This window comes from Mus caroli, unplaced genomic scaffold (assembly GCF_978045245.1).
Source record: "Mus caroli unplaced genomic scaffold, Mus_caroli_1 scaffold_18, whole genome shotgun sequence".
Lineage (NCBI taxonomy): Eukaryota > Metazoa > Chordata > Mammalia > Rodentia > Muridae > Mus > Mus caroli.
In genome coordinates this window covers 84919404-84940942 of record NW_028227273.1, presented here as the reverse complement: position 1 = coordinate 84940942, position 21539 = coordinate 84919404, and the positions used below count along the sequence as shown (strand labels likewise).

The 21539-nt window shown below is 42.0% G+C and overlaps 1 protein-coding gene across 4 annotated transcripts in view; it reads right to left on the bottom strand.

The window, feature by feature from the left end:
- Positions 1 to 21539, bottom strand: part of Prkn (parkin RBR E3 ubiquitin protein ligase) — a 1247011-nt gene that overhangs the window by 1031837 nt on the left and 193635 nt on the right. For all 4 annotated transcript variants that reach the window (XM_029471043.2, XM_021186390.3, XM_021186389.3 and 1 more), the window contains one exon: positions 1349 to 1512. In XM_029471043.2, coding sequence (XP_029326903.1) covers positions 1349 to 1512 — 164 coding nt within the window. The remainder of the gene's footprint in view (positions 1 to 1348; positions 1513 to 21539) is intronic.

Below are 21539 nucleotides of genomic sequence, written 5' to 3'. Positions count from 1 at the left end.
TGTTACACTTACCCTACTTTGTACAGGTGAGGGGATTTAAAATCTAATGGTTCTCATAATAAAGTCTATCTGGATTCAAGAAATAGTTTTAAAACCATTTATTGGTGAAGGAAACAATCTTAGGTTTAGAAGTTGGCAGGAACAGCAAAAAGCTTTTTAGTTGACTGAAATTAAAAAAAGAAAAAATCCAAACCCTTCTTAGCACAGGCACTTCCCTTATGAAAACAAATTGCCTCCAAGCAAAGCACAGCACTTTCTGCACAATGGGTGTGAGTCCTCCCGCCACCAGCCGGGGCAGGGGGAATAGCAGAATCATTTGCATTTCTATAGTTTCTTTGTATAGCCACATTCCAAAAGCATTTCACAAAGCAGCAAATACCTCAGCCCACTGACTGGCCTGGGCAGGCTGAGGCTGAGGACAGCACAGATCCCCATCCTGCTGTGAACCAGGGTGCAATGCCGCCCTACACGGAGAGGAGGGGACGTGCTTTTCCCTGCTTCTAATCACTTGAGTAAATGTGGTTCATATTTGCCGGACTCCCTCCAAACACTCATTGTTCTCTCATTCTAGGCAATGGGCCCGTGCATCAATTGCTATCCAGTTCCTTGGATGCCTACAAAACTCATCTCTCCAAATGTACAAGACGCCATAAAGAAGCGGTTTCCACAGCACAGCAGGGGCCAAATACCCAGGAAGTAATAGGCAGGAAAGCACATCCCCACAGTTTACTTAGTTCTGTATCAGGGGCATCGGCCAGGGGGTAACTCTGTCTAGGCCCCCGAGATACAAAGATGGACTTTTGCTGTGTAAATTTGATGCTTCCTGTCCTTGGCTCAGAGCCCTCTGCAAATGGGGGCCCTGGGCCAGTGTCTGCTGTAGTCCAGGCAGCAGCTATGAGTGTCCTCAAGGGGTCACAGTTGGGTTGTAAATCCCTCACTAGGCATGGGCTGAGCAGCCTTATTGGGAACAATTTATTTGAATCCTTCTTCATTACGATTCAAATAGAATAAGGAAGGTAAAAATTGAACAGACCCAGAAATTGTGCCTTCCTGCTCCCTCAGTCAGTAAACATTTATTCACTAAACTGAGCGAGCGCGTGCCTGGCTTCTCTCTCTCTCCCCTCGTCTTGGCTCACCCACACTTGTTCCTCCAGTCCTTCCTGCATACTGTTTTAATGCATAATTAAGAAGGTCAGAATTAATGAAGCCGTGTGGAGTAAAGTTCAAGGAATCCCCAGGCACTATTTATTCTATTAGATCTCAGGCATGAATGTCAGATTGGCAGCGTAAGCTGCAGGGTCCTTGGCCCTGGCTACATCCTAGGGACCACCCACCCAGGGAGACTCACCTGAACCGTCAGGTGATTCGGAAGCTCCTTCCCGGCAAAAATCACACGCAGCTGGTCAGCTGGAACCCCCTGTCGCTTAGCAACCACTTCCTTGAGCTGCAAGATGCTGGTGTCAGAATCGACCTCCACTGGGAAGCCATAGCTGGAGTTGAACCTGACAAACACTAGACAAGACCAGGGGCAGAGAGAGAAGAAAGAATATTACTCCAAACCCTTAATGGCCAGTGAAATGTCTCTGAAGCAGCTTGCCCCTCACCTACCCTCCAGTGAATGGCATATATTTTCTTCCATTTATAACAGAGCATAAGTTTATACTATAGAGCAGTAGTTAGGAAAAAAAAAACAAAAAACCAAAAACAGTTTTCCCTAGGTGTTTTCCTGCTCAGACCCTGGTCAGTGACCTGCAAACTAAGGCAGTTTTGTGCCTTTCACAGCCTTCCTGGACCAGAGGGAGTCAAGCAGGGAACTTGCCTGATTGGAATCTCAAGATTCCCATGAGTGTATAGACTATTCCGCTCCAACAGACTGAACAAATGCTTACTCCCTCCACAGGGTCCTTTGCATAAAACTCAAAGGCAGCATGTGGATGCCCCAGAAAGAAATGGTGGAAAAGGAAGCCACTGTGTAGACAGCTGAAGAGAGCTTGGGGCCTATGAAAGAACTCTGGGCAAGGTTTTGAATGTAGGTTCTGTGAAGAGTTCTGGACTGTGAAATGGTTGTAGGTTCTTGATAAGGCCTCCATGCTCTGTGTAAGGATAAGGCCTCCATGCTCTGTGTAAGGATAATTTTGCACTCTGTGTTCTTAGCTCACAGGTGACAGTGGATTTCTAGAGAGATCTTGAAGTGACATCACCTCTGCTGTTGTGATCACTCTCTTCATTAGAATCTGGCTAGAGTCCATGATATCTCCCAGACTGTCTTCTCATTCCCCTTGTCACACCATCTCTAGCATTTCTCACATCTGCCTGCTGTTTACAACCATCCACTCTTTTATCACCACTCCAGGTGAGGCTTTAGATACTTTCTAGTCTCCTGAGCCAGGTGGGGTGGTGCATGTCTTAACTCTCAACGCTCCAAAGCAGCAGCTGTGGTTCTAGGCCAGGGTGCTCTACATAGCAAGTTCTAGAATGGTCTAGACTGCACATAGCAAGTCCCTGTCTTAAACAGAAAAATAAAGCAAACAAAAAATATTTTCTAAATTCTTGCATTTAACTTCTCAATTAATCTACTTTTATTTTTGTAGTATATTGTTTCTTTTTAATTTAAAGATTTCTTCAAAATAACATATAGTGTTAAATAATGGTGTGAGAATGAAGAAGTATTAAAAAAGTATAGCAAAGTAAAAACAAAATTCGAGGCTTTTGGGCCCAGGCTTGGGAGTGTAGCCTTTGTGGCTTAGTGCTCCAGGTACTGGTCATAAAACAGATAGCGACATTCCTTCCTCCACCTACCCGCTTCCTGGGTTCAATTCAAAGAATGGCACCCTGACCATTACTGGAACCTACAATGCAAATGTGCTATCTTTAGGGGCTCTTAGATTGTTAGGGGCTCTTAGAAACTGTCTTGAGAGATAACCTGACACTTGTGACTTTATACTTCCTTGTGACTCTTAACTGGTATTTTTGGTATTTTCCAACAACGCCCTCCCCACCTCCTTGAGTTGTGGTTTCTTCCTTTAAATACCCCCTTACTCAGCTACTCGGGGCGCCATGGTCCTCTACCCCTGCGTGGTGTATGACCATGGGCCTGAGAACGCTCTCGAATAAAAATCCTCTTGCAGTTGCAGCAAGATCGTTTCTTGTGGGTGATTTTGGGGTGTCGCCTCTCCTGAGTCAGAACGTGAGGGAGTCCTCACGTTGTGGGTCTTTCAAGACCAAGATAGGAACTTTCCAGTCAACTTTAGGACAGGGGCCTCGATTCTCATTCATTCTCCCCCCCCCCTCTCTCTCTCATGCTTTATTTTATTTTATTTTTTTTACATTTAGATAATAATTATAGTGCCACTGATGGCCAGACACATATGCTGCAAGTAAGGTCTTTTCTGAGCCCTCAGTAATCTAGGCAGTTCAGTGCTGCTATCCAGTAGAGCTGCACATGACACCCAGGGAACTACAGTCACTTTCCTGTGGGTATTAGCTTCTTCGTAATGAAAGTGGAATTCATATATAGCTCATCCTATTTCTAGAAAAGCTGCCTAAGACCTCAGAGGAAAGAACATAGCTCTTTGCTTGTGATAGAAAGGATGAATAACAGCAGTGAAAAGGCCCAGTTCCTAATGTGATGTGCTGTTCCCTCTACAGAAGAAAACTGGAGAGGACAGGACAGTGAAGGGAAGGGAAGGGAAGGGGAGGGGAGGGGAGGGGAGGGGAGGGGAGGGGAGGGGAGGGGAGGGGAGGGAAGGGAAGGGGAGGGAAGGGAAGGGAAGGGAAGGGAAGGGAAGGGAAGGGAAGGGAAGGGAAGGGAAGGGGAAAAGCGATTCCAGGGAAGGAGCCCAGTTCTGAGAATGGGGGACAATGGTTTTGAAACAGTGAAACAGAAACAGAGCCGACGGTGCAAAAGATTCAGGAGCAGAAGACCCAACAGCTTTGAAATATCTAGAAAAGGTCAGGGTTGGAAGGATAAGAAATTCATGAAAAATACTAAATATTAAGAAAACTGGGCAGTGTGTGACAGTTCTCCTGTGTGTGTGTGTGTGTGTGTGTGTGTGTGAGATTCATTCAACACCTTTGAAAACACAGGTGGCAAAATAAAAATATATTGACAGTGGTCATGTATGCATAACATCTGAGATCAAGACTCAAAGAGAACCAATCCATCGGTTAAGTCACAGAGCAGGGGATTACAAGGGACAAAGACATGATCAAATTTTAAATTTTACTGGTTTTTCTACTACTGTGAACAGTTTTTTTTTTTTAAAAGACAACACTATGGGGGTGATGTTGACGGAAGCTGGTGGGAACTATGTTAAAGGTACTATAGAACTACATTAAAACCCCAAGAGAATCTGTTCTAATGTATTTTTCCAAGGGTTTAAGTTATGAAAATCCTACTGTAAATGCAGGACTTGTGAAGGAAATTGGGGGGAAGAAGGTGAAATAATAATAGTAGCAGAAATGAAATTACAAAAATCTGTATAACTGTTCAAATCATGTTTTAGGTGTTATTGTTTATTGTACTATAAAGTCTTAAATTCACTTTGCATAAATTATGAAAATTATATACAAATAGAGACTTTTGAATAGTAGGCCTGTGAAACAAATTGATTTTATAATAAAATGAGCAACTAAGCCTATTGCACTCAATCAACTGTAACTCTTACGTGGGCTAAGGAGGAGCATCTTAAGAAAGTGGTCAGGTAAATAACCAACTGTCATGTGGAAATATTCCAAATTCCATTTCTACAGCCCCTCAGCTCCAGCTATGACTCCTGAGTGGGGAGAGCTAGAGAGACCCAGTGTCCTCCCTCATAGAAAGCAAGGTATCTTTAGAGTCAGGAAAGCAGTAACTTGATTCCTGGCCACCCTTCTCTCTAATGTCACAACTTAGAATAAATTTCCAGCATCCTTCAATCCTGGTTGACTTGTCTACTGAGGGTCTACAGTGGGATTATAGATTACCTCCAGGGCCTGTTCCAGATTTCCTGTAATTGCATTTCAGAAACAGCCACAGAGAAGAACCCTTCCTAAAAACTCAGTTCCTTACTTGAACTGTCTAGAGGAGCTGGAGCTAAGTTTAAAGCCCTACCACGTTTGTTGTGAACCACTAAAAAGTACTTGATGTTTGGGTAAACACTGAGTAGATTTCTCAGGTCTTATCACCACAATAGACCCAAACCTTCTAACTAAGAGCTAAAAGAAAAATTTGGCTAATCATCATTTTCTGTGATTTGACTATATGTGAAAAGTTTGCAGTTTGTTTACTTGTCTTCTTCTTCTTCTTCTTCTTCTTCTTCTTCTTCTTCTTCTTCTTCTTCTTCTTCTTCTTCTTCTTCTTCTCCTTCTCCTTCTCCTTCTCCTTCTCCTTCTCCTTTTCCTTCTCCTTCTCCTTCTCCTCCTTCTCCTCCTCCTTCTTCTTCTTCTCCTCTCCTCCTCCTCCTCCTCCTACTCCCTCCTCCTCCTCTTCCTCTCCCTCTCCTTCACTTCCTCCTCCTTCTTCAGTGTGTTGTTATGATACTTCTTGCAGCATCTGAAGTATCTTATCACCCGGTAAAGGGTTGTAACTTACTAGTCGCTTACATGGAACTGTTCATATAATTTGTGGTATACTTCCAATCACTAAAATCTAGATTACAAAATAATAACAACAAGAGCATTGGGGAGATGCTTGGCCATTGAGAGCACCTATATTCAATTCCTAATACCCAAATCTGATACTGATACCCTCTCCAGCCTTTGTGGTCAACAGGCATACACATGGTACATAGACATGCATATAGACAAAACATCCACATAGATATAAATTAATTAAAAGTAATAACAATGAATATATGTGCAGTCATTTATAGACATGTGCTTATACATGCAAGCAGCAAATCTATAAGGCAGAACATCGCTATAATATCATATAGAATATATATATATATATATATATATATATATATATGGTGTATCTTAATTTGTCTGTGATATCTTAGCCTAGGGAATAATTATAAAGTAAATATACATATGTTTTGTACATGTGTTTTATCCATGGATATTTACATATAGTATTTTATAATCTTAGATAATGAATTGAAAATATGTTACTCTATTTCTGACAGGACAAGATGGTGCAGAGGTTCCTATATTTTGTAGTCTTGCTAAGGCCATTTCAAGTTTAATTGGAATTTGATCTCCTTGATGGACAACCCATGGAACATTACCAAAATGTGTTTTAGGAACCCAAGGACAAGATGCCCTAGGTAGTTTTTCTCAGCTTCTGTTAAACTGCCTGCTTTGGCGAAGTCCCACTGAACCTTCAAAAACCCAGTGCTCTGGGCTAAGCTTGGGTCCCAGCTGGCTGGAATAAAGACTTTCATTTGGCTATAAACTGTATTTGAGTGGTTGTCTCTGGGATGCTCCACATAAGTAAAGCCACAGTGCTGTCTTAAGTGAAGCAAGAGGCTGAGCCTAAGAGAATTTGCTTCTGAGGAGAAGAGCAATCCCAGAAGGAAAAGAGTCAGAAAAGGAATGCACAAATTCTGCCCACCCACCTAATGTGAAGGTAGAAGAGAGTCTGATAGAAGTTCAGTCAAAGGAGCAACTACCCAAAGGGGCAGAGAGCACAATCCGTGACCGCCCTCGAGTATATACACAGTGACTTCCTGTGGGCATGGAAAACCAGAGATCCTCCTCAGTGGGGCCCAACAAACACTCCTTAGCCAGGTGAAGAGGCCTGCAGGACAGGGGGCCCTGAGAAGGGCCCATCTGCTGCTGCCTCCCACCTGAAATCCTCAACCCCAGTCTAATCTCTAAGAAGAGCATCAGATAAAACCCAGTTGGTAAGCATTGTGAAACTGTCAGGTCACAATGCCAAAACTCAAGGTCACCAAAGCAACAAATATCCAAAATACGGTCTGAGTCTAGAAGAACCCAAGGAGGCGAAATAACTAAACACTGTGTGTTCTTCTAGTCAAGAGCTGGGACGATACAAAGAGAAAAAGATACAAAGAGAGGCAGGACCTCAGTCAAAATGTGCAAACTGCTCATTCATGATAATGATCAAGTTATCAAAAATACCACTGGAACCAAGACCTAAGGCGATGCCTCTGAGGTTAAGAGCAATGGCTACTTTCAGAGAGGATCAAGGTTCAATTTCCAGTACCCATGTAGGATCTTACAAAGTCACTAACTCCATCCACTTCCAGGGGATCTGGGATTCTCTCTGGTCTCCATGGGATGGGTATCAAATATACATACGGGCAAAACACTCAGGTACATAAAATAAAGTAAAAATGATAATTTAAAACATTTTAATAATTCTAGAACTAGGTGTGGCATACATGATAATGCTCTACACCATCTTACCTTTGCTTATTTTCCCCGTAAGATTTAAAAGTGTTCTAAAATAAAAGTCATTAAAATAAAACCGAAGATGTAGGTCTAAGACCATAAGTTCTATTCAATGAAGACATTTTTCCTTTCATTGAAGTAGAATCAAAGTATTGCCTCTGGAAAAGAAAGGGACAACTCTCACAGGGAAAGCAGAGTCCCCACACACCACAGTCGAGACACCTGTGAAACAATTAGAAAATTACCAAACATTTCAAAGAACCAGAAAAGGTGGGTTTATTCTGAAGAGAGAAGGAAGGCAGCTGAAGGAACCCCAACATGGCTCTAACTTCGAACCAAAGAGGCAGAAGTCTAAGAGTTTGTATGATTATCCTCAATTAAACAAAGAAAAAATAGTCCTGTAGTAAGTGGAAAATCATAATGACACACGGAACAAAGGAAATTATAAAACAGAAGCAACTGAGAATTGGTGGACTAAAACTATATTCAGGATAAAAAAGTTTTGAATGAATTAAATAACCCAGTGGAGCTAGACATCTGTGGAGAAGACAGCTACTGTGGAGAGGACAGCGTCTGCGGAGATGATAATGTCTGTGGCGAGGAGATATACAGGAGGCTGGAATGAGTGAGAGAGAAAGGGACACACTAGCATTGATGCGCTGGTATCAAATGACCCTCAATGTGTTGTTATCACCTGGAAATTCCAGAGAGCTTATAAATCACAGCCCCGCCCTCCCACTCCTCCCTGGTGGAGTTAGAAGTGCTTTGTACCTCACGTGGTGATACATCCATGTCTCTTTGTGCTCTCAGCCTCCTAGGCCAGAGACAGACCACAGACGAGGACTCTGAACCCCTCTGGTAGGTGAGAAGGCCAGCTTCACAGGAAAGAGCAAGCCCTGGAATCGCACCACGCCCGCCCTGACAATTGGAATGCTTCTTTATGCCCGCCTGATTGTGCACTGACCTCCCTGCCCCCCTTACCTCACAAACTTGCCTCGTTTTTTGGGTGAATTCTTGCATTTTCTTCCTTACTCTCTGACTGGCATTATGAGAGATGAAGAATGGGAAGTAGAGAATGCAGTTAAGGATGTACCTAAGGAGAGGTGGATGCTATAGCTGTGATCCTGGTCTCAGAAACTCAGAAACTCCCTGGACCTGACATTTATTACACCTGCCCTCCTTGTCACCTCTGTAACCATGGATACTGTCCCTCCATCAATTTTAAGTCAAATAGGAGATAATAATAGTAATTCCTTCATTCAGTGGTCATGATAATTAAAGAAATGAATACAAGGAAAGTAAAATTCTGACTAGCAAATGGCAAACTTCAATAGTTACTTGTTTTTCCTAGAATCCCACCATGTCTTAAAAGTAATTGTGTTTCCCATGTCAAATGCACAGTACTGATGTTTGGATAACTGTAGCCTTTTCTTTTCTAGGGGAGACTGCATTTGCTCCAGGCATTCCATGCACTGTGCTGTGGAGTGCTCAGCAATTGATCTCAAGTGACGGCGGTGTCCTGATAGTGCTATCTTTGGCTCAGATACAGCTCTCTGTTTTCTAAGTGCTTGTAAGGACATTATCTCAGTTAATCTTCAAGGGAGTATCATGAGATAATTGGGACAGCATTTACTATTCCCACCTACAAGGTGAATAAAGAGGAAGAGGGCCTTGCTTACTATTTACAAGGAGAATGAAAACAGGCAGGCCACGATTCTCAATCCCTTGCATTTGCAAGATTAACTTTCACACTGAACTGTTAGCCCTGGCCTAAGAGGATAAAGGAGAGTAAGGAGTCCTTCTGCCTCCAAAGGCTCATGTACCCTCCCAATAAATCCAGTTTCCCTAAAGCCATGCTCAGCGACCTCTCCCTCTTGCCTGATGTCTCTAGTGCACCACTGCATGCTGACCAAGAGAACAATTTGTATTGTTGGTTACTGAGAAGTCCCAGGAGCCTACAGCAGAGTTCTTTACCTTCACAGTAAAGTTAAGGTTGGCTTTAGAGAGCGTAGTTTTCTCGCAGACTATTTTATGCAGTTTGGGTTGGGTTATTCTGAATTCAGACAGAAAAAGGCGGGGGGGAGGGGGCGGGTGTCCACTATCTAAGCTCTCCTAGCCCTGGTAACTACTAAGGAAGTCCACAGTCCTCAGACAGATCCCTGACTAGTCAGAGCTAAGGCTAATCATTCTCCATCCTCCCCCTTCTGGGCCACCACCCATCCTTCCACCTACCATCTGTTCATCTATACATCTTCTACCTTCCATGCTCCCTGTTCCATCTCCCACCCTGCACCTACCCACCCTCCATCCCCATATCTGTCTTCTTCCTATACAGAAAATCACTCACTCACTCATCAGTGTGCTTACCCACTGTGGAATAATATCTCAAACACAACAAAGGGGTATTCAGATGCCTTTTATGACAAATTATTTCTGATTGGTAGGACAATGTAAAAGCAATTTGCTCTACTAATCATGTCACATGGAATCATCTACAAATTGCTTCAGTCAAATATATTGTGCACAGCTTGGATAAAATACTTAAAGTAAGATAACCTTATAATATAATATACATAAATGTAAACAAAATATAAAAATAGTTAAATATAAGTATTATCTAGCAAAAGTATGTTAAATGTATAGTATTTCATTTTTCCCAGTGATTTCTAAATATATCAAATCTAATCAAATTCTAAATGATAGTCTAGCGTATAAACTAAGTGAACTCTAAACTTTGTGAGATCTACTTGGTACACTTCCCAGAAAGTGAACAAGTCAATGACCTATTTCAGTGTTTTAAAAATAAGTAGGTTCATAATTATTTTTAACAAAAGTTAAAGGTATACTCAATTTGGTTAGAAAGTGATTGATTGGTAGACAACTGGTATATTTGTAATGAAGAATTCCCAAATATTTTTGTTGTTACTTTGTAAGGTTTAGACCTTTAAAGAATGAAATGATGATGATAGAATAAAACCTATCTCTATATTTAATCCCTATTACTTACTAACATGTGCTTATAACTATAGAAATTAAAAGAAAAAACAGGATGATGAGCCCATTTCATTATAGCAAAAGGTAAGATACCAACATACAGATCTGTCTTATAAAGTAGGGGAAAATAAACAAAACCCAATCAACCAAAAAACAAAAAACAACCAACCAAACAAACAAAAATCAAGGGCCAGGAAGATGGCTCAGTGGATGAAGGAAAAGCCATGCAAGTGTGAGGATGTAGGTTTGGACCCCAGACCCCACATAAAGCCAGCCAGGAGAATGCATGCCTGCAGCCTCTGTACTTCTGCAATGAGAGAGCAGGAGGAGCTGATTGTGGACACAGGTAGAGGAGTTTTCATTATCAAACTTGGGAGGTTACAACCTGTTTCCCAAGTCAGGTCTGCCCTTCACCCTCTATCAGCTAATGAAAAGAACCCAAACAACAAGCAGCAAAAAAGGAGATTTATTCAATATACCTACACTGGGATGATGGACAAAGAGATCCATCAGAGCCCTCAAATTTGTCTTTCAGGTCTTGCAGTGAGATCAAAGTTTAAATAAAGGTCCAAAGGTACGCACATCTAAGCAGTCAGTCAAGGTGTGGTTCTGGGATTTAGTTTCATCCTGTAGGATCATGTGACATCTTTTCTGGGACACAAGTTCCCCTCCTGTTGGCACCTTTTCCTTCTCCCAGTAGGAGATCCCTGTACAAACTCTCATTTCTGTGGGGTCCTTGTTTCAAGTCTGTTGGTCACATGGACAGACTCTCCTTTGCCCAGCCAGACTCACTCTGAGTACTGATTTTATGGCAACAAATAAAACTTTGCTATGTGGATTAGCTAGAAAACATAGGAGCCAGGGTGCATTGGGGGACTGACCACAGTCAGTCCTGCTGGCAAGGGTAACAAAAACCAGAGCTGACCAATAAGAAACGGGCCATTTTAAATGATGAAAAATAGACTTTTACACGGATTATTAAATAACAGCGATAAAGAAGAAGAGTGAATCATATTTCGACATTTGTTTTACTGTTTTGGTTTGGTTTGGTTTTGCTATGCTTTGTTTTGTTTTGTTTTGTTTGTTTTGTTTTGTTTTGTTTTGTTTTGTTTTGTTTTGTTTTGTTTTCTGAGACAGGGTTTCTCTGTATAGCCCTGGCTGTCCTGGAACTCACTTTGTAGACCAGGCTGGACTCAAACTCAGAAATCCACCTGCCTCTGCCTCCCAAGTGCTAGGATTAAAGGCCTATGCCACCACTGCCCGTTTGTCTTACTGTTTTGACTTCATTATTTATGCTATGGTAATACCATATCTTTCATGCCAAGAATTCATGTTTATATTAACTTAAAATGTGCAAAAAGGAACACAACTCTATTACTTTTCTGGGCTATTTGGGCAGAGCAGTTTGAAGATTACTGATTAATGTGAACAGAGGCTAAGTTTACCATGGAGCTGATCACTATAAACAGAGAAACATAAAACAAACCAAACCTGACCTTAAGCACCACTGACAAGACCAAGGGTCCCATAACTGGTGCAGAAACAGATCCTGGAGATCATAGTGGAATTTTGGTTTGTGTCAACTACCAATGAAATATTTTTTCAGAGGTAAATTTATTCCTTCTTATTTTTATATTGAAAAATTTCAGACAATTTTGAAATTTCACTTACATTAACAATATGTTTATAGTAGTCAAGAAAAATAGCTCCTTAGACAAGAGTATCTTGAGAAAACCCCAGTACGATATAAGCATATCCCACGTTTAAATCACCCCAGTGCATATCTTTCCCTCCCTGAGACTAGATAGTTTAACAACTGTGAATACAATTAACACAGATTTTGTTCCATTTTTCTTTTAATGACTGCCATAGTAGCAATTTATTTATGTATTCATTACAAATAAGTTTTCTGTGTAATTTTAGACATAAAATAAGTATTAATAAATACTTTTATTGACTAAAATAAGAAATGTCATTGTTAGCTAATATAAATTCTCAATTTATGAATTCAATATTTATAAATTTATAATCTAAAGGCAGCACCACATGAACCAATACCATTAGTATCAGTGGAACAGTGCAGGCACACTTATTGATGACAATACTGGGTTAAGCATAAAAAAATTAACAGACTTTGTTATGTCTCACTTAGCAGCAAATCACTATTAATGGTTAACCAAATGATCAGGTAGACAGTAAAAGGAAGGCCTAAAGCATTAATACAGAACCATTTGCAGATGTACCCCTAACTTCTCAGCACAGTTTCTGGCAGTGGCTCGGCGTGGCACTGTAGAACCCAGGCTTGATATCAGAGGCTCTCTGGCCAAAGCTGCTTTGCAACTTTCTTGCTGCCCCACTTAACTTTGGGGGCTTTAATATCTTCAAATATAAAATAGTATTATCTATTTTGTAAGGATTTGGGAAGGATTAAATGGATTCCTTGGTGTAATCTTTTAGATTAATGTATAATACATAGTAGGCATTCAATAAATGGTACCAAAAGGTAACTATTTTTCTTTTTTTTTTTAACATAAGACCTTATCTTTATTTATTTTTATTATATGTAAGTACACTGCAGCTGTCTTCAGACACTCCAGAAGAGGGCGCTAGATCTCATTACGGATGGTTATGAGCCACCATGTGGTTGCTGGGATTTGAACCTCGGACCTTCGGAAGAGCAGTCGGGTGCTCTTACCCACTGAGCCATCTCACCAGCCCGTAACTATTTTTCAAAACAAGTTGGGAAAGAGCTATCCTTCAACACCGAATGGCACTATATTCTTAAACAACATTGGAAATATTTTTTGAGATCTTATCTTGGTTTCTACAGATACTGAGGGATTGGGACTCTCAGACATGCTGGTAGTGTAAGATGGTGAGGCACTTGGGAAAAGTCAGGCATTTCTTCAAATAATTAGTCACAGAGCTACCATCTGTCTCACTAATTCTAGTCTTAGGTGTCTACTCACAGGAAATGAAAATTGTCTCCACATTTAAAATGAATATGGGAACACACTTTCCAGCATGCTTCTTAGTCAAGAGAAATCACTCGGAGACCATCACGTGGCAAGAGGATGAATGTACGCACACGTGAGATATAAACACACAGCACGCATGCCATATGAACACACAGCATACGTGCCATATAAACACACAGCACAGTACCATATGAATATACAGGACACATACCATACAAATGCACAGCACAGTGTCCTGTGAATACTCAGTACATGTCATATGAATATACAGCACACATGCCATATGAATGCACAGAACAGTGCCATATGAATACATAGCACACATACCATATGAACACACAGCACACATGCCATATGAACACACAGCACACATACCATATGAACACACAGCACACATGCCATATGAATGTCAGCACAGTGCCACATGAACACACAGAGTGCATATCTGATATGAACACACAGAATGTGTTGCTTGCCTTAGGAGTTAAATCATTGGCTCATGCTAGCACCTGGGTGAACCTTAGGAACATTAAGCTCCAGGAAAGAAACAGGGCAGAAAAGTAAATCTCTGTACCATGTTGTTCATGTTTCATGTCCAGAACAGGCAAACCTGGAGACAGAGATGGCAACAGCAAGAGCCTGAGGAAGAATGCCATTTCTTCACAGCCAATGGAAGCACTGGATAGATGGGTTACTGAAACAGGGCAGAGACTTCCTTTTATGGGTAATGAAAATGGTCTAAGGTACTGGGTGTGGCACTTCACATGTGTAATCTCAGCTCTGCAAGGTTAGGAAAGAGGATGGGAAGTTCACGAGCAGCTTGGGCTACATAGTGAGTCTGCCTTCAGACTGCTGTGTGGAGACTGTTTCAAAACAGGAAAAGAGGACATGCAAATTGATGAACACTAGTGAATCTCAGGGTATTTTAAAAGGATTAGTGCTACAGAGAACTGATTATTGACTGCTACAGTAAGTGAATTATAGTGAAATGAGGCTGCACTGCGTTTTGCTGCCCCCATCCTGAGATGAGCACAGATCTATCAGACCCCACTGGGCGTTTGTAACAAGCAAACAAGCACTGCACCCTTTGCTTTAATGTAAATTCTACCTATGACAGAAGCCGGCAGTTGTGAGTGTTGAAAATGCCATTTTTATGCATCTGTATTTGCTTTTATGACGTGGCAAAGATTTGCTGTTAAATACTTCAGAGCTCCAGTAACCTCTGACTGCTGTAAGGACTGAGAAGGGACCAAAAGTCCTCTCTCAAATTACACTGTTCTAGTGTTCATATGCTCTGAAAAAAAGTAGTAATAAGATTCAGAGAGTTGCTGGTGAAAATAGAATTCGTTAACTCGCCAATAAATACTTACTAAATAAAATAACTATGTGCTAGCCACAGTGATAGAACATGATGCCAGAGAAATGAATAACATAACCCAGGGACAGAGATGTTAGAATGGAACTTGAAAATGACACAGGAATGTGCTGCACACTGCAGTCAAGCATGGCTGCAGCACAGAAAATGCTCTGAGGCAGAGGCAGCGGTGATACTGGAGCACAAATATCCATAAAGCCTCACTTAGGACATAGAGAGAGAAAAAAACAAAAAACACAAAACACAAGAAGCCCAGGCACCTCCAGTTTTCCTGCCACAGACTAAAATCTACTTTACTAATTATGCTTTTAGAAATCGCTACACGTCTTTTAAGCACAAGGTTGTCCGTTGTGTAGGAATGTGTTTGCATCAGTTAGCAAAAGCCAGCTGGTCGGCTATGATCCTGGGAATTTAGGGCTCCTTGAAGCTTTAACGGACTGCGCTTTCTCTCCCATGAAAAGATTGTGATATTAAAGCAACATGTTCACAACTGAGTCGCATCCTGGCCATCACACACACTGAAAGTGTGAACGAGAATTATTGAAAATAAGCCATGCCTGCGTTAAGCTGGCTGGCTGACAGAACACCAGCGTTGTAGGGAGGTTGGAATGTTGCAGATCCAGAGGTTAGTTACCTGTTCTTGGGTTAGTTCTAGCCCTTCAGAGAAGGCACCTTTGAGTTTGAACTAACATTTTGTGACTAATAGATGTCCTGCGGACATCAGCCATGTGAATGTGCATGGCAGCCTGGGGTAGCTCTAGCACAGATCTGTGGATTGATACTCAGGAATAGCAGCTCCTGTTCAACTTGATCTTGATGACAAACTGTGTGTGTGTGTGTGTGTGTGTGTGTGTGTGTCTGTCTGTCTGTCTGTCTGTCTGTCTGTGTTTGTGTTGGGTGTGTGTCTGTCTGTCTGTGTTTGTGTTGGGGTGTGTCTGTCTGTGTTTGTGTTGGGGTGTGTGTGTCTGTCTGTGTTTGTGTTGGTGTGTGTGTGTGTGTGTGTGTGTGTGTGACAGAGAAACTTATATCTCCAATATGAGCTTTAAATGGTATACCCAGAAGTAACAGAGTTATATGTCTGGCCCTTTATCAAAAACAGTTCTACAGATCAATGTGTAATGACATCAGTGTGCTTACTAAGTGGCCCAGTAAGGCAAATAAATACATAACTAGTCCACATGATGTTAGGGCTACCATCAAATGGTCATGAGTAGGGTGAAATGAAACCTTGCTTTAGGACAGGATATGTAAAACTCTTCTTTGAACACGTTGGTACTTGGTGTAATACAAACACTCAGCAAGCTTATGCATTAGTCACTTAGCCCTGGTTGCAACTTGCTCCATTATCAAACGAAGACTGCCTTTCTAACTTACTTCAGATAATTCCATGTTGGAAAGACATAACAGAAATGTTCGATTGCTCAAAGCAAAAACATTCCATTGAGTTCTTTTAATAGCAATGCTGCACAGGAAGAAGCAGAACCCCAAATCTTGCTCTTGAGAGATAATTCTCCAGGTTCCTCAACTTTGTGCAAAGGCTTTGGTGCCTTGAACTTACACTGTCTTTTCAAGGATGTTTGCAGAGAAGACCTCCTTAGCAAGCAGAGACAGCATTTTAAAAGCTCCCACTTTCCCAAGCTTGAGTCCTCTTCTTTGACACCAGCCACTGAGTGTGTGCATCTCTCACTGGACACTTTTAACATCCTCCTACTGAGGACCAGGCTTAGATGATGACTGCTAAAGTTGCTATGAGCTATAAACTGCCTTCTCTGCTGACCGGGTATCTTCCGTCTTCTGCCACAATGAATGAGGCTGTGGTGGGTTTGGAAATTAAGTAAGATGCTCCTGGCAGTGTCTGTTTCTGAGCTCAGCATCATAGTTTCAGCATGTGCTGGGTTTTGTTTTAGCTTTTGATTTTCATAAAGCATATTTTAAAAATAAAATAAAAGTGAACACTTGGCTGAAATCAAATACAAGTCTTTTAATAAAAAAAAATTGCCATGTTAGTTTTGAAATAAAAAGGGACACCTTAAGCTTGAAAATATCTCAGCTCTCAGGAAGCATGTTCTGCAAAGAGGAGCCCAACAATCCTTTTGCTCTTTGTGTCAATATGGAAGCCAGTCAGCATTGTTTTCCTTTCGCTTTGAAAACTAGTGCGCTGATTAGGAATGGACAACACTTTTGTGACTGGGTTACCTCACTCAGGATGATATCCTCCAGATCCATCCATTTGCCTAAGAATTTCATAAATGTATTATATTTAATAGCTGAGTAGTACTCCATTGTGTAAATGTACCACATTTTCTGTATCCATTCCTCTGTTGAGAGACATCTGGGTTCTTTCCAGCTTCTGGCTATTATAACTAAGGCTGCTACGAACATAATGGAGCATGTGTCCTTCTTACCGGTTGGAACATCTTCTGGATATATGCCCAGGAGCGGTAGTGCTGGATCTTCCGGTAGTACTATGTCCAATTTTCTGAGGAACCACCAAACTGATTTCCAGAGTGGTTGCACCAGCTTGCAATCCCACCAACAATGGAGGAGTGTTCCTCTTTCTCCACATCATTGCCAGCATCTGCTGTCACCTGAATTTTTGATCTTAGCCATTCTTACTGGTGTGAGGTGGAATTTCAGGGTTGTTTTGATTTGCATTTCCCTGATGATTAAGGATGTTGAACATTTTTTCAGATGCTTCTCAGCCATTCGGTATTCCTCAGTTGAGAATTCTTTGTTTAGCTCTGCACCCCACTTTTTAATAGGGTTATTTGAATTTCTGGAGTCCAGCTTCTTGAGTTCTTTGTATATATTGGATATTAGTCCCTTATCAGATTTAGGATTGGTAAAGATTCTTTCCCAATCTGTTGGTGGCCTTTTTGTCTTATTGACAGTGTCTTTTGCCTTACAGAAGCTTTGCAATTTTATGAGGTCCCATTTGTCAATTCTTGATCTTACAGCACACATGATATGCACTCACTAATAAGTGGATATTAGCCCAAAAACTTAGAATATTCAAGATACAATTTGCAAAACACATGAAACTCAAGAAGAATGAAGACCAAAGTGTGGATACTTCATTCCTTCTTAGAATGGGGAACAAAATACCCATGGAAGAAGTCACAGAGACAAAGTTTGGAGCTGAGATGTAAGGAAGGACCATCCAGAGACTGCCCCACCCAGGGATCTATACCATAAACAACCACCAAACCCAGACACTATTGTATATGTCAACAAGATTTTGCTGACAGGACCCTGATATAGCTGTCTCTTGTGAGGCTATGCCAGTGCCTGGCAACTACAGAAGTGGATGCTCACAGTCATCTATTGGATGGTACCCAAGGAGCTGAAGGGGTCTGCAACCCTATAGGAGGAACAATAATATGAACTAACCAGTACCCCTAGAGCTCATATCTCTAGCTGCATATGTAGCAGAGGATGGCCTAGTCGGCCATCAATGGGAGGAGAGACCCTTGGTCTTGCGAAGATTATATGCCCCAGTACAGGGGAATGCCAGGGCGGGGAAGCAGGAGTGGGTGGGTTGGGGAGCAGGGTGGGGGGACTTTCAGAGAGGAAACTAGGAAAGGGCATAGCATTTGAAATGTAAATGAAGAAAATATCTAATAAAGGAAGAAAACATAGTGCTTTAATTATTAAAAACACACACACACACAAAACAACAACTATAAAACGGAATGGACAACACTGTGTTCACTCTTAAGACTCGATCTAAATTGAGCGTGTCTCAGTCAGGAATATACTATAACTGCATAAGCACAGGTACAACAAACAACTGAATAAATGACCCTTGTGAGCACGGCAGAGCAGTGGTAAAGCCTTTTTGTTCACTGCTCCAAGTTTCTGAAATCACGTATCATGGTTTTACTTTCATTCTTGAGAACAGTGAAATCTGATGTCATTTCCTGAAATATCACAGCACTTGTATACATAGCACAAGAAACTTTCCAAGTCACATCCTCATTCATTAGAAATTAACCGATAACAGAAATGTGTAATGACTGCTCCAACACTTTCCTGACCTCTTTCCCTCTCATTGCCCTCTCTCGACCCCTCCCCTCCCATCATCCCTTCTTTTTTCTAAGTGGTGGAGTTGGGGGAGAGATGGATGGCGGCTTTCAGTCTGTGTGACAGAGTCGCATTCAGCATGCCCTCATGCCCACTGACAAGCTGCTCCAAGATTCCCTCAACTTCTCCAAAGACAACCTTATCAGCAGCTTCACTGCAGGCTAGCCCGTCACTCTAAGCATCAGTTTAATAAATCTAGAGACACAAAGGTGGGGGTCAGGGGTCAGAGCACTCACACTCAAGCTTCCGTGTGCTGTGCGAAGTGACCTGGCTTAGCTCTCAGCTACTCTCCATTGGACACCAGTCAACATATCAGCTATGTCGTGAAGCTGTTTACAGGATGCTCCTTCATTATGGGGAGTGTTATCATTAACTTGGAAGACAGACTAACAATTTTTTTCTTTTATCAAGGCTTATCTGCCTTAATAGTGAGACTCTGCTTGCCTTTAGAGGAAACTTCTGGAAATTTTATCATATGGTCCATTACACTACTAATATGAATTCATACTCCTAACCCACAGGACTCTGAATTTTTGTTCAGAAATGGTTCTCACTGTAGCGACAAGGAGCCCCATAAACAATGCTAGCTTCATTATTCCAAAGGGCAGAATTGAGCCATTTTAATGCACTGGGGACATAAACATCACCAATGACTAGTCCCAAATTGATAAATGATGTCAGACATTGCTTAGGCGAGCTTCTGTCTGACTAATGATGTCAGACATTGCTTAGGTGGGCTTCTGTCCAACTTATGATGTCAGACATTGCTTAGGTGGGCTTCTGTCCACTAATGATGTCAGACATTGCTTAGGTGGGCTTCTGTCCAACTTATGATGTCAGACATTGCTTAGGTGGGCTTCTGTCCACTAATGATGTCAGACATTGCTTAGGTGGCTTCCATCAGACTAATGATGTCAGACAATGCTTAGGTGGGCTTCCATCAGACTAATGATGTCAGACAATGCTTAGGTGGGCTTCCATCAGACTAATGATGTCAGACAATGCTTAGGTGGGCTTCCATCAGACTAATGATGTCAGACATTGCTTAGGTGGGCTTCCATCAGACTAATGATGTCAGACAATGCTTAGGTGGGCTTCCATCAGACTAATGATGTCAGACATTGCTTAGGTGGGCTTCCATCAGACTAATGATGTCAAACACTGCTTAGGTGGGCTTCCATCAGACTAATGATGTCAAGTACATCTATTTGTGTTTCTAGACCACAGGCTTGTGCTTTAAAAAGACATAAGTACATCCTTGATTCCTTACAGTGCACGTTGCTGATTATCATCTCTTGCAGTTGACGACACTGTCACCAGTCATTACAATATGACCTACACTCCTACCAGGAAAACAGTTCACTTGTTAAATTATCAAATGTATTTGTTCTATTTCTTTGAGTATTTTTTTTTTATATTTTGACCAGTTTCAAGATTTCCTCCTTAACTCAGATGTGAGTGTGAACCTTAAATTATACCATAAAAATGCTCAGTTTGAGCAGGTAACTGAAGAGCACACTGGAGTCATTACATTTAGGGTGTAGACATTTGCAGACAAATCTGAAGCACAGTGCCACGAGGAGCTGAAGTGCGGTGTAAGGATGTTTAAATAATGGCTAAGTAGATACAATATCATTTCTCATTTCATCCTGTCTATGTGTGAAGCTAGTGGCATTAAGTACTTCCTTTTTGTGCAACAGTTCCACCCATTTGCAAGATGTTTTCTTCTTCATGAGCTGACACTGTACTCAATGAACACACACTCCTCATCTCGCCACAGGCTCCACCATTCTATTCTATACTGAAGGAATCTGACTATGAGAGGTGGCCGACAAATGGACTCGTGCAAAGCTCAGCTCGCTGGGATGGACTCATTTCCTAAGTCTTCAGTGTGCACTTGTGTCCTTGCCCTCGGGACTTGGTGCTGGTGTGTTCCCAGAAGTAGACTGTGGTGATTCTACACAACTATTTGTACCATTTCACACATGATCAGCTCAGCATGAGTGCATGCTAAGTCCCACTTCTGGGAAATAGCCTTTTAAGCAGACTACCAAGAAGCCACCAATCTTAAACAAAAATTTGATATACCACAAATATATGAGATTTTGGCCATTAGTCACAGCAAAGTTTAGGTTGGTGAATATATATGTGTTTGTGAAGATAGCAGTATTAATAATTTTCTCAGCTGTAGCTACATAATATGGAAGGAATTAACATAGAAGTCACATGCTCGGAAAAGCACCGGGGCAGCTGGGGCGCAGGGTCTGCTGACACTCGCCAGCTACCCACAACACCCGCCACAGGATCTTAAGACTTCTGGTGAGTGGAGCACAGCTTCTGCTCCAATCCAATTGCGCGGGACCTGAGACTGCATTAGTTAGGGAAGCAGAAACCGGCCTGAGTAGGACCACAGGCCTCAACCGGCTGGATCAGCGCCGGGGTAGCGGGAGCGCAGGGTTGCCTGACACCCGCCAGCTACCCACGACCCCCGCCGCAGGATTTTGGGACTGCTGGTGAGTGGAACACAGCTTCTGCTACAATCCAATTGCGCGGGACCTGAGACTGCATTAGTTAGGGAAGCAGAAACCGGCCTGAGTAGGGCCACAGGCCTCACCCGGCCGGATCAGCGCCAGGGTAGCGGGAGCGCAGGGTTGCCTGACACCCGCCAGCTACCCAAGACCCCCGCCGCAGGATTTTGGGACTGCTGGTGAGTGGAACACAGCTTCTGCTCCAGTCCAATCACGCGGGACCTGAGACTGCTCTGGTTGGGG